The following is a 13,649-nucleotide window of genomic DNA, read 5'->3' on the forward strand; positions in this document are numbered from 1 at the left end:
AATATACAACTATAAAATTTGAAGACACAAAGACATTAAGGGATAAAGATAAAAGAAAATGAAAGGAAAAATTAGAAGCTTAAAAATGAACTGCCTGTTGAGACCGTTTTTCACAAATTGTTCTTATTATCAGCTTTATTGGTTCACTGTGGAGTTTGGTCTCTGCAAGCAAAATGGATCCATCAAAGCTTACGGGGCAGGACTGCTTTCGTCCTATGGGGAGCTTATGGTATGTGTCAAATGTATGGTATTGAAATATTTCTATAATCCAGCTTTCTAAACTCTCTGGTAAAAGCAAAACATTGTTTCCTTATATAAACCTATATGATTTAAAATACTGATTTTTCTTTTGTAAAGCAATTTATTCTCCCTTCCCAGAAGCTACTGAGTAGGGAAAAAACTACTGTAGGATTGTACCTGTCTTTCAGCTAAAGAGATGGAATGCAACAAAAGCAACCAACCCTATAAAGTATTAGATTAGCTTCTTACTGCTCCTGTCACCTAGTAATAGAGTTGACTTTAATAAAAAACTCATGTACCTTTCTGAATTACTCACTAGAGGGCAATATTATGCCTATTATGAGCTCTGCTACTTCCTCATGCACATATGAATCGGAAAGGCACGGACCAAATAAAGTGCGAAGAAACTGTAAATAGCATGGATACTGATAAAAGGAAAATGCTTTAGAATTTCACGTTCCTAAATGTGCTTCAAAACTAATCACACTTCGAGTTTTATGTAGATGAAAATCTGTGCACACAGGTTTGATACTGCTCTGCCAGGACATATTAACTGTGGAAAGAGGGACTGTACACCTTTACAGAAAGCTTATGGGTTTCCCCTCCTTCAGAAGAATGCTTGATAGGGGAGATATTAATTTCTCCTCAATTTTGCAGAGCACTGAAGCAAACGATATGTTTCTAAGTGCAAAAGCCCTAAACGGGTACCAGTAGGTCTCATATGCTTCAGGTTGTGCAGATACTGGATGATTTTTTTGAATTAATAAGAGCCAAAGGAAAATAAAACCCACTCTTTTCAGGTGCTTTTATAAACCAGAAATCAATTTTTTCATGGGAGGCGTATTTTAAGTTTAACACATAGACACAACAGCCTAACAGCCAACCACATGATACATCCAGATGGAACCATGGCTGGATTAGCACAGCTTGGACTCCCGTAGCTGGAGACAGTTGGATCGCTATGACAATAAACCTATTGCAAAACTCTCCTAATGGTATATAGGTCAGACCCCTTCCCAGTCAAGTGACAGAAGGACGAAACAACATGTTAACGTAATTCAAGATATTGATAATAGGAGTCCCAACAGCGACCCAGTTGAGAGTTAACGTATAGAAAGGGGAATCCTCCCAGTCATCAGCCTCCATTTTGCCACCTGCCAAGTGTAGCACTGATTTTCTCCCCAAACATGCAGTTTGGGGACTTCTGTGAGCAAACTGTGGTATATGATTCGCAGTGCTTTCTCTCTAGATAAAATGAGAGGTCTGCATGCTCATTAGCTCTCCAGATAAACAAACATGCCTTCCTTTCTACATAGCTACCTGATCTTGTGCCTGACTGCTCATGAACATGAGCAGGACTGTGCTAGCACTATTGTGGCACTCATCTGTAGAACAGTGAAACGCATTGTTTCGAAACAGCAGATTAATGAGCTCCCCCACAAATTAGGCTCCAGTGCAATGCATCTGATTTACATGTCTATCTGTTCTAGGATAACGCTGATGCTACAGTTTTTCTGAGAATCCTTCAGTATTTGCTATATTCACAGCCAACTAATAGGAAATCTAGGCTTGCATTTATTTACCTGGTAAAACCAAAAAGATCCAATATCAAAGCATAGTTCAAGGCAACATTTATTCTAGTCTGCCTGCCTGAATACAAGCATTTACATGTGAAAAGGGCAGAGGTAATCATGTCTCTGATACTTAATGTAGCTTTCATGGTAATATGCACCACATAATCTATTTGCATGGTTACCTCCTTTTCTGTTTAATTTTGACACTGATGAAGGTAAAAGTTGCACCAGAAATGCTCACTTCTGGTGGCTGGAGTTAAGTGGACCAGACTTGTGCTCCCTCTCCTCTCTTTCTACTCTTTTCTTCACCAGACACTCACAAGCTCTTCGGCTGTTGGTTAAAGTAGTAGGCAAGAACTGCTTGTTCACAAAACTGTGTTATATAACAAAAAAGTATAACTACATCTCAAATTCCCTACCTCTAAGGTTGACAATGGAGGTAGTAACTGTCCTTGAGTTGATAAGTGGCAGATTCTTGTCATTACTTTTATCATCAGTAGCTGTTGGGTAATGCTGCTGGATAAACTTTTGATACAGCAGGGTCCACCTAGGTCTTCATCCATCATATTACTGAAATTACATGCAGATGTGATAGCATTCAATAAGTAATGAAGAAGGATTCCTCCCCCTTCCAAAAGTGTGTCCATCTTGCATGTTGTACCTTGGACAGTCTGAAGATGGGCAAGTAGCTCACCAGCAATGCTACTATGCGCCCTGCACTACTCCTGTACGAGCTTTGCAAGTTCATCACTCTGTAGCTTTTGGGACAGCAGCTTAATGAGTTCTGTGCACTTCACCTTGAGCATCTGAAACTTCTTGTACACAAATTAATTATATCCATGGCCTTAAGTGCTGAAGTTTCCTTTTACAGCTGACTGAGTCATCTCACAGATTTTTATCTGGAACAAAACTGAAATACAGGAATGTTTCCATTTAATCATTCTAGTCTGCATAAGCATCAGGTTCTAACTTCAGTATAGACAGTGGCAGTGTGAGTAAAGTGCCGAGGTCCTATGCCTAAGCACCTGCTAGCAACTTGAGAATGTATACCAACCGTTTCTTTTACAGACGAAGAGAAGAAATATGTGTAGTGCAGTGCCTATTTCGTAGAACAGATTTTTTTAGAAATACAGCAGTGGCTAGGCAGTTTTGTTAAAGAAGATGAGAAGGTTGGAAGATAGTGAGGCTCATGATAACCTTCAGTTTCTTGCGTAGCTCATTTTGCAGTCTTAGACTGGCTCTTGAGAAATCTCTAGGTAAGTTTTGCTACTGCTTGGGAGAAAGCCATTGCCCATCCTGATAATTATCTGCCAGTCTTCTCAGTATCGTCTCAGATGTGGGCTTGTGGATGGAGGCCCCGAACTTGATTCCATATCACTTAGCTGATCGGCATATTTGGCACCGGCAGACTCACTGCAGCTCATGTGACCAGGGAGACATGCGGCAGCAAAGGAGGGGTTTCCTCATCACTGAAGGCTTCTGAACCAGGAATAGAAGGATGATCTGGTCTCTGAGGAGACAATAAAGGCAAGAGTTACTAAGGCTAGGTGGCTGGCTGCAAGAAGATAGCATCTAACCAGCTGGAGAGGGTGAGCAGCAGTACGTCCAGCTAATGTTATGTGAGAACTTAGTATCAGCAAGGAGCCTGGGAACATCCCTGAACTGCAGCCTGGACTGACTGTGGGTGTGTGACTGTAACCCAGGTAACCACATCCTGACTATGAAATCTTCAAAATGTTTTCCTCTTCTCCACAGCACCCACTGACCGGTTTGCACTCAGCTTCGGGCAGTTATTCTCTGTGGATGAGCTGATCCTGCCCAAACTCAGGGCATAACCTGGGGGAAAGGCAGAGGATTAGAGGTAGAGCTGGCCGGCCTCTGCATGAGACTTGCACTTGAATCCATGATATCTAACAAATCATTAGCGACAGCAGCTAGGTATCGGAAGGGACAGGATAACCATACCCAACTCTAAAGTGAACAGTTGTAACGGGTCTGACTGCTGGCCAACCTTGCCTCCTTTGAACTGTAAGAATTCCTCCCCAACAGCCCTCAGTATTGCACTGTTTATTTCACTATATTCTGTCAGCTGTTCTACATTATCCAAAATGCTTCTCTTGTTAACACTCAGCTGGACTCTGTCCTACGTACTGTAAAATCTTATGGCTCATACCACACTTCTGGCAGCACTCAGTGCTGCATATGCTTTTCTTGCAGCACAAGAAGTACTTAACTTGTAGAGGCCTTTAAGGCCATCCGGATTCAAGCTGAACTTCCACTGAAATCAGTTCTGTTTCAACACTGACGGCATAGAGGGACCCCTGTCAGATTTTGAGTTTCTAACATCTTTTCCCATTTGTCCCCAGAGCTTTTAAGGTTATAAGAGCGGCCTCATGTTTGTGTATACCATCCATCTTCGATTGTGTGAGTGCTCTCCAAGGTTTATTCTTCAATTACACACTGCAAATGAAGAACAGGAAAAACACCATCTTCTAGCATTTTACATTCTTGTTCTTCTTTTTTTAAAAAAGGCCCTGTATTAATTTCTGCACCAGTTCTGCAGCAAATTGGCCTACTGGTTAAGGCAGGGCTCCAGTGATGGAGAGTTCAGGCTCAGTTCAGTGAAATACCTAAAAATGTGTTTAAGGGTACTGTCTGAATTTTTCCAGTTAGCAGATTGAATTGAAAGTCTTGTGCCGTGACACCTATTCTTACCAGTTCTTTACTTTGGATCATGAAATAGTGAAAGGAGCCTTCTGAAGACTGGTGAAGAAGAGAGAAAGACAAACAGACAGACCTCAAAAAAGGAGTCGGTGTTGAAAGAACTGTCCCTAGATGGATGGGGCCCACTGTTCAGGCTGAAGGCAGAAAGAAAGGTCTCGATGTTGACTGGGATGAGCTGCCTTTTTTCTTTTTGTTTGTACCCAGGACACTTCGTCAAAGTGGCCATGGCACTCACCATCCTTGTTGACCGGAGGCCAAATCAGCTTTTAGGCACATTTACGGTGCAGTTCAAAGGGCATTGGAGCCAAACTAGCTTTAAACTAGCTCACTTGGGTTTCACGAGCAGACAAACTGTGCAGGAACTCACTTTGAACTTGAGCTGCCCTGCCTTCCCAGGACCCTGTGCAGGTACTAAACAACCAACAGCAATACCTATGCAACCACACTGCCACCAGCTCTGCTTCTGGCTGGTTTAAAGGTAGCTCCAGTATGTCTAAACAAATGATAGATGTGCCTATGGACTGCAGTGTGGATATGAATGGCTTCCATAACCCTCCTGTTTGCCTAAGGGGAAAATGTAGAAGAACCAGAGAAGAATGTAGAGAAGATCCTCTGTGGGCCCAAAACACAAACACACGCACACATAGAGTATAGTATTGTATCTTGGGTTTCAGAGAAGCTTTTAGGATGCTTAACTGGCATGGGAGCTGTGCAGAAAATACCAGGAGCATCTGTCTGTTCTTCAGTGCAGGAGGAAATATGAGATTTGTGACATGGGCTGGCGACTTTGAAACAGTGCTGCACAGTACTGTGAATCTTCTGTGATACTGGTCGAAAAAAGCAGCATGATATTATTTTTTCTTCTAGATATTCAGATTTTGGGGGTGGCATAGACTTTCCCCTCCCTGTTCGAGAACGTGGCTATGGTACCCAATCGTACATCACTATAATACAGGAAATATATATTTCTTTTTTTTTTTTTTGGTTTTTCTTCTTTTTAAAAATTACTTTTATTTGGTTCATTAACTGCTAATTATGAAAAGCAGATTTTACCTGTGAAAGAACAGGAATTGATACTACCTTTAACTATTCCACAAAGAGCATTTCACAGCCCATTAGGCACTAATTCTTGCTATGTTCATTCACCTGTTCTAACCTGTGTTGTTCCCATTACAAAGTACGCTTTATCAAACAAGCCGGAGTACAAGCCTTTTGATCCAGACGTGACTGCAGTTCACCCCTATCAGGATCAAGCCTTCCAGCCTGTCTATTTCATTGCAGAAAATTTGGAAGATGCCAAGGCCAAGCTTCAGTAAGTAAAGTGTTTGTGGGTATTTTCATTGAGAGGGGCACACCGGCTTGAATCCCTGTCTGAAATACGTCTACTCCTACTGCAATAACCGTGCCACGCTATCTCACGACAATCTGCAAACTGGCTTCACTATCTCACTTCATCTGCATGGTGGCTTTTTTACAACAAAGTTAAGCATGAGATTGTTCATCTGATAAAATCTTCATAGAAAATCACAGCTATATGTTGAGATGCCCTGTCCCATGTTTCATCTTAGCGATGCCTCATTTTGGCAACCTTTGAGGTCAATGCTGTAGCTGGATAGTGAGAGTAGAGCACGATCCCACAGTCAGGGTGCGTCTGTGCTAGTCCATACAAATAAGAGGTCGTGAAGAACTGATTTACCCAAGGTCACACAGAAATTTTATAGCAGACTCAGGAATTAACATGGATCAACAGGGGGCTTAAAAACAAGATTGCCTTTCTCCTCTGATTATATCTGCACAAGAATGCAGAATCAGCATTCACAGGCAATCTAATTTCCACAAAGTAGCTGACTGCAACCTAAATAACATTATTTCAAATTAGCTTGAGGTGTTTCTAAATGCATTTTTTTGCCTGTGTTATGTTATGCAATAAGTACTTTTAAAAAAAAAAATTTTTTTTAAGTAAGCAGGGTTTAAATTCTGACCTTAATCTCCAACAGTTAGAATAACATGACCAATTCTGGCTGGAGGCAGGAGGCTGGTTGTGGAGCTACTGGGGAGCATGTAAGAGCTGAAATGAGGTATTTATGAGAGGAAGAGAACCTGGGCCAGAGTTCTTCCCTACTCCCTCCACCTCTTCTCCAGAAGCACTGTCTGCTGGGGTTATAGCAATGGAAAATTAAGCCCCCCATCTTAAATCTGAAGTTTTACATTAAATTATTATCTTGGCACCGTGTAAAAATGTGGCTGAGAACTCACTGGCAGAAGAGCGAGGACTTTAAAGAGCATTTGACTCAGGCAAACCTGAAAAGAACTTACAAGGACAAGGAATACACCATTCTCAGACTTGAAGCTCTTCCGTACATTTTTTTCAAGATAGTTGCGCAGCCAAAGCTGCTCAAAATAACCAAAGGCACAAGAATCTGTCAGAACGGAAAACATAAGGCAGCATCAGTACAGGGGGTTCCTACCAGCATGTACTTAATGGAAACATTGTCAAAAATGGCAAGCAATCGTGTTTTTTTCTTCCGATAGAGATGGCAAAATAGCCCAGGATGCCTAGTATCAACAGGTTTTTAGAGTTTCACTCAGGAAGAGCTACTCCAGGTTATTTCTTGGAAGTGAAGGTGGCAGACATGCTGTGTTCCTGCATTCCTCAGCTTGTGGTTGTAATAATTCTGAATTATGTTAACGTAGAGCTGCAAGAGCACAGCCGGGTCTTAGCCAGCCACGCTGAAAAGCAGGCACTGCGGATCTTTTGGGCTGCAAGTAGCTCAGCCATGGGGAGGACATACAGCACCAGACTACGTTAAGGAGTAACACTGAGGAGGGTGTCACATCAGCCTCTGCTCCCCGATAAGTCCATGCCTACATACTGAGAAATTAGGTCCTGCAGGTTTTACATTTAGGGAAATGGCTTCTGAGCTAGCAGCTGTGTGTTCTTCTCCTACAGAAACTATGCGATGAAGATCAAGAAGCCTTTTTCTCTGCGCTATGACCCATTCACCAGCAGCATAGAGGTTATGAACACACCGCAGAAAGTCAAGAGGGCACTCTGTCAAATGAAAAAGGAACTGAAAAACCTGTGCTTGACCCTTGAAAACCTCTCCTAAAACTACAGCAGTGCATCTCACCTGGCGCAGATACTTTTAGACAGTTCCAGCACTTGAAGATTTAGTGATGAAGTTGTAGTTGCATGCAAAAATCTTTAACCCACAAACAGCTCTGTCAAGCTAATCTTTTCACTGTAATTTAGGCTGCTGGCTTAGCCACACTAATGAGTTCCTATTGAGTATGTTTCAATGACAAACAAGACCAAATTACTCCAATTTTTGGTAGGTGATATGAGCTACAGCTGTTCAGAGTGTGTTTATCTGTTACTATTGGACCCCTAATTTTTTTTTAATTCACTTGCCACCTTTTCAAGTTATCTGTCATGAAATAGCACTGTAACTCTTCAGTGACAGTCTTTTACTTGCTGCTTAAATTACATGATAATGATCTTCTAGATTGGCTAGCTGCCTACAGCTAACAGTTCTTGCAACTAGCACATTTCTGCTAGCAATTACTATCAGCTATTGTGCTCACAAACTATGAATGGTTCCCTTACAATGTGCAAATGCAAGAGTTTGTAAGAGGAACCCTTTACTTCGACGCACTATTTATTTTTTAGACACTTGTCTCATTCAGTAGCCTTTAAATACAGCTAAATAATTTCCTGTCACAACTGAGATCACAGAATATTTGTCCCTTGGCTAAAAAAAAAAAGCAGAAAATAATAGGCCCATGATACTCTGGCTTTGTCACATACAAGGATTCTTAATTTGAAAGGGAAATTTGGATTCTGGGAAGGAAATTTGGGTGTAAGGAAGGTTTTTCAAAGAAACCTGCAAGAAATAGAGTCCCATTGGTTTTTCATGGGATTCAGATACTCCTGGAGACCTTTAAAAATCTTTGTTTCTTATTGATGTCATGATGACTGTAGTAATAAAATCTATTGAACACCTAGTGTAAAACCTAAGATCAACTGCTAGCAGCCATGTAAACTTGCTACGGAAACAATATCAGATGTGTGCTCCAACTCATCTTGCCTCCCTCCCTTAGGGCAACGAAGCTGGTGAGGGGGCTGAATGAAGAGCGGCTGAGGGAACTGGGGGGGTTCAGTCTGGAGAAGAGGAGGCTGAGGGCAGACCTTATCGCTCTCTACAACTACCTGAAAGGGGGTTGTGGTGACGAGGGTGTTGGTCTCTTCTCCCAAGTAACTAGTGATAGGACAAGAGGAAATGGCCTCAAGTTGCACCAGGGGAGGTTTAGATTGGATATTAGGAAAAATTTCTTCACCAAGAGGGTGGTCAGGCATTGGAAGAGGCTGCCCAGGGAGGTGGTGGAGTTGCCATCTCTGGAAGTGTTCAAAAAACGTGTGGATGTGGTGCTTCAGGACATGGTTTAGGGAACATGGTGACGCTGGATTAATGGTTGGACTTGATGATCTTGAAGGTCCTTTCCAACCTTAGTGATTCTGTGATTCTGTGATTCCCTCTCCAGTCCCTCTCTGAGACATGTCTGAAATTTATCTATACTCTGCAGGTCACGTTTCCCAGAATCGAACCCATAATTACCTTTTCCAGACTTTCATGCTCTTTGTGTCCCTTTCCTTCCTCTACTATCCACAAGTAGAGACTAGTTCGGGAAAAGAAGAGGCTCATGCCTAGAAGGATTCCCTCTCCTCTTAGCAGCAGCGCAAACAGACGGGCTCGATGCAGGTTACAGGTATGGCATAAGCCGGGGCAATGTGGATCTCATGGCCCAAGCTCGGCGACAGTGATCCACAAATGTCTGTTTAGATTTATCCTGTGCAGCTTAGAAGCTCTGCTTATTTTTTCAAAAGTATATTTAGCACGTGGCAGACAGCAAGCTTATCCACTGCTATCCACTAATTGCCTGCGTGCATGGTCTGAAGTCTGAGGTAAATGTGAGGTGGTTTGGCTCTTGGTGGACAAGGAGACATCATCTCTGTCTTAACTGGTCCCAGTGGGATAGGAGCATGTACACAGAAAGTCACAACAGAGCGATTCACATGCTGTTACTTCATACAGAGCTTATCTCACTATAATTTGTCCATGTGCCAGGCTGTAAAGAAACTGTCTTATTGAAAGTTAGTGGGATTTTGCCTCTTAAATCTTCATGTCTATAAGCACTTCAGAAAACTTTCCCATGGGCAGTAATAGAGTATTCAAGATCTGGGGAGATGCTGCAACTTCCCCATTTTATTAAAATGTGGTGATGCCTGAAAAATTTGGAAAAATCTTGGCAAAAATGAATATGAGACCCCTTCCTCTCAACAGCAGGAAAATCACAAGTTCTTTCTTTTTTATTTAAGTCCAGGATTTTTCTCTTCTTCTCCAAAAACACTTGCATATCATAAACTCTGTTTTGCTAGAGATTCAGACAGGGACAGAGCTGAAGTGAGTTCCTCTGCTTCCAGTATATTTCTGCTGTGATGGATGCTCTCAGCATGCTTTCATGGATTTAATTCTACTTATCCTGCTCATACACACACACAAACACAATTTCTCTTCAGAGAAATTTGTTTTGTTACATATTGTAATAATTTATCTGTCTACTTCCTGCCAATTGGTGCATAGGCAAAAATGCTAGATAGCTCACAACAGATTGTTTTCAGAAGTATTATTTTCATCAATCGGTTGTTTTACAGTGAAAACTGAACCATGTGCTCCAGTTTTGTGTGTTTTCTTTTTCTTTCTTTTTATGTGGAAGATAATGCCAGAGTGGAAGAGCTATCGAAATGTTTTCTATAGATGGACCCCGTAGGCCATAGGGTCTTTTTCATGTATTCCCCCTGAATCGGTTGAATGTGGCGTTTAGGACTTGAGTTTGGCTATTGCTCAGAACAGACCTATATTTGGAAGAAATGAGAGACCTGATGGATTTGTTTTGCCCAAGGCCTCACACTTTCCTTGGAGGGACTCCAGGCCCGCCCACACACCCTTGTCTTTTCCAGTTCCTGTAGCAAGGAGAGAAAAAGAAACCATTTGGAGCCAGATTCTCCCACCCTTACACATGATGAGTAGTACCCGATCTCTCAAGCAATCCCAGCAACAGTACTGAGCCTATTTAAGGTGCTGTACACAGACACTAAGAGCAGGATTATCAAAACTTCTGCCGGTGTACTTGCTTTTTATTGTCTTAATGACAGTCAGCCTGAATACATGGCTAGGGCAGGCTCCAGCGAAGCTTAGCAAAGCTTCAAAAGTAATGAATTTGACTACTTGAGCTTTTAAGAACCGTGAATATTTTTCCAAAGGAGGCAAACCTGTCCCTCCTTACAGGCAAAACCTACCCCAGGATAGCCATGTTTGACACTCCCCTCTAAGGAGGTCCAAATTCTTCTCTTCTGATTCAGCGTAGTGACAAAGCAAAAGCCTTCAGGGTTACATCCTTGTGAGGTACACTGGTCGTGCTGCTCTTCCAATAGTCATTCTTTCATTTCCTCACAGAAGCCAAGAAGTACCTCATACTTGTGTCGGTCTAAGGCAGGGGTGATAGGGAAGACAGTGATGGGGCCTCCCGATGAAAATAATGGCACAGAAGAAAAAGCACCAACCAGTAAAAATATGTCTTTTTGTCAGTTTGCATTTCAGCAGTTTCACATTAATCTTGCACAAGAAGGCTCCAAAGCCAAGTAAAACACATCTTGTGACTTGAAACTGAACTGATGAACTCCCCATGGGTCCTTTGCTTATCCTGATAAACTTATTTTTCCTAGATGGAGTGCATTTAGAACAAATAGTGTATATTATTAAATCTGTATTGTGTTGTTCTGTTATACATGGGAGAGTTAGTAAATTCAGTTCATGGGTTTGGGTTTGTTTTGTTTTTTGGCTAACCAAGTCTGTCCTCTACCAATTTTGGTCCACCCTCAAGCCTCCAGCTGCTTCACTGCTTCCCTGCAGATTTATTAGGGATGCCAAGGGTACCACTGTGTAAGGAGAATACACAGTTATGCAATTTGGGGAATTTGGCAGGACAGGAAGAGGAAATTTAGGCAGGCCTCCCACCCAATCCCATGAGAAATAGTATTGTATTACAAGGCAGAGTTGTCATCCTCGGAAAGACCTTCTCAATCACTTCCCTATGGTTCCCTTAACATTTTGACCTTTATACTACATGGTGAATGTAAACCTTACTTAACCCATTAAAGAAATACCAGAAGAAAGAAAAAAAAAAAAAACCCCAAACAAAAAAGAGACCTTCCAAGAAAGAAAACTTCATCACACTCCATCTTCCTTATCTTCATCACACTCCGTCTTCCTTATCTCTGCTGATCCATGATGGAAGAAGCAAGCAAAAAAAGCAAAATTCCACGGAAATGATAGTGTATTCTTGAAGAAACCTAAAACATGAAATTGTTCCATGTACAGCTACACACATGAAGATCGCCTTACATCCATCACTGAAATGCCATAACTTACCCAGTAAATCATGGCCATCAATTAACCATGCAGAAGTGTTACATGACTGCTTGAGGCAGGAAATGAAGCTACCAGGAAAAACCCTCTGGTAGCTTTGCCTTTTTTTTTTTTTTTTTTGCACATACTGCAAAAACAGAAGGTTCTCTGGAGCCTGCTTCAGTAGATACCCTACAGTATGGAGGAATTCCAGCTGGCAAAGAAACAGAGGTGTATATACATACATCCCCAGTGATCTTACCCACCTCTAATCAGGAGTTTATACGTGGGCTTTGAGATTTGGTTAGAGGACATCACTCTGCAGCATTCTCCAGCTGGCGCGTGGTCAGAGATTGGCAGAAAGGGTTACTGGCTGTATCCTATTAAATATACGTTAGCTTTGGGTAACGCTGGTGGCTGAGGCCCAAACTGAAAGCAAATCTCTGGCAGTCTCTCCCACCACAAGAATTCCTCAGGGGAAAGAAAGTCAGACTAGAAAAGGAGTCTGTCTGACAGCTGTCAGAGCAAAGGGACAAGGAATGGAGAGGACTGGTAGATAGGCCTAAAACCTGTGTGTTTTGCATATGCTGTTTCATTACATTCGAGAAACATTTCTGTTTGAAAGGGGAGCTTTTTAGCATGAAGGAGGAAAGTTCAGACCTGTGAGCGTGTAGAGGACTCGGGGTCAGTTAAGACTTTTTAACTGTGCTTGGGGAGTGTTGGCCTGATCCAAGACATTTAGTTTCAGCATGGGGTACAAAGGTTAGAAAGTAGAAAAGGGGTCTTTGGGAAAGAGGTTTTTACATGGTGTGTGGGAAAGCTGAAGCTGACCAAGCCTTGCTGCCATGCAAGACACAAGGATCCTAAATTTTGAGTGCAAACTAGAGGGGAAAGTGAGCAGCTGGCCAAGGACTTCCTCGCCAGCAGAAGACTCTGAAACTGTTATTGCTATAGCTGTATGCTAGGTGTTTTCACCCTGCTTAACTATTTTGCCATGAGTTTTCTTTTCTCCCTTTATTCAAAATGTTATTTATTTATCCCTTTGACTTGTGTTTGCAAATGGGGAAAATTAGATCACCGAACATGAGAAAGCTTAGTATTATTTTCCCAGGGTTTTGGGTGAAACTTGTGCAACAAACAGACCTTCTTATACTTAAACATGGCCCTTGTCAATGGCAATTAAGACCTGGCAAAATGGTTACATTTGGGTAAAACAGGTGACAGCTACCTCTTGATGTATCCAAAACAAATCTCTGCTCCCATCCACAACCAGTACTGTTAGTCTTCAAGGTACATCTTTCACAAAATTACTCATGATAGATTTAACCATAAACTAAAAAATATAAAATCTAACACATAATACCTGTCAGGTACAGTAACTAGAAAAATCCTCTGGTTTGGAAGTTCAGTATCTGGCTGCTTTGTAACAATATTGGACACAGTTTACAATTACGTGGCCTATTTCAGCTGTCGCTGAAGTCACGGCGTTTGAGCATGGCATGCCATAAAGCAGGATACACTGTTGACTTCAGTAAATCTGGTTTGACTGATCCCACTTACAGACTCCGGATCAGCAGCAAAATTTCTGTTGAACAGGCTAATAGCTGAAATGTGGAAGTAAAAATAAAGGATCCTCTTACAGTCA

General features: G+C 41.9%; 1 protein-coding gene across 1 annotated transcript in view; it reads left to right on the forward strand.

Annotated features, from left to right (window-relative positions):
* LOC104617694 (tyrosine 3-monooxygenase-like) overlaps positions 1-7,648 on the forward strand; it is a 30,443-nt gene extending 22,795 nt beyond the window's left edge. Inside the window, exons 10-12 of the mRNA XM_010283080.1 lie at positions 134-229; positions 5,717-5,850; positions 7,489-7,648. Of these exons, the coding sequence (XP_010281382.1) occupies positions 134-229; positions 5,717-5,850; positions 7,489-7,648 (390 nt within the window). The remainder of the gene's footprint in view (positions 1-133; positions 230-5,716; positions 5,851-7,488) is intronic.
* The last annotated feature ends 6,001 nt before the right edge of the window (positions 7,649-13,649 follow it).

This window comes from Phaethon lepturus, unplaced genomic scaffold (assembly GCF_000687285.1).
Source record: "Phaethon lepturus isolate BGI_N335 unplaced genomic scaffold, ASM68728v1 scaffold10460, whole genome shotgun sequence".
Classification (NCBI taxonomy): Eukaryota; Metazoa; Chordata; class Aves; order Phaethontiformes; family Phaethontidae; genus Phaethon; species Phaethon lepturus.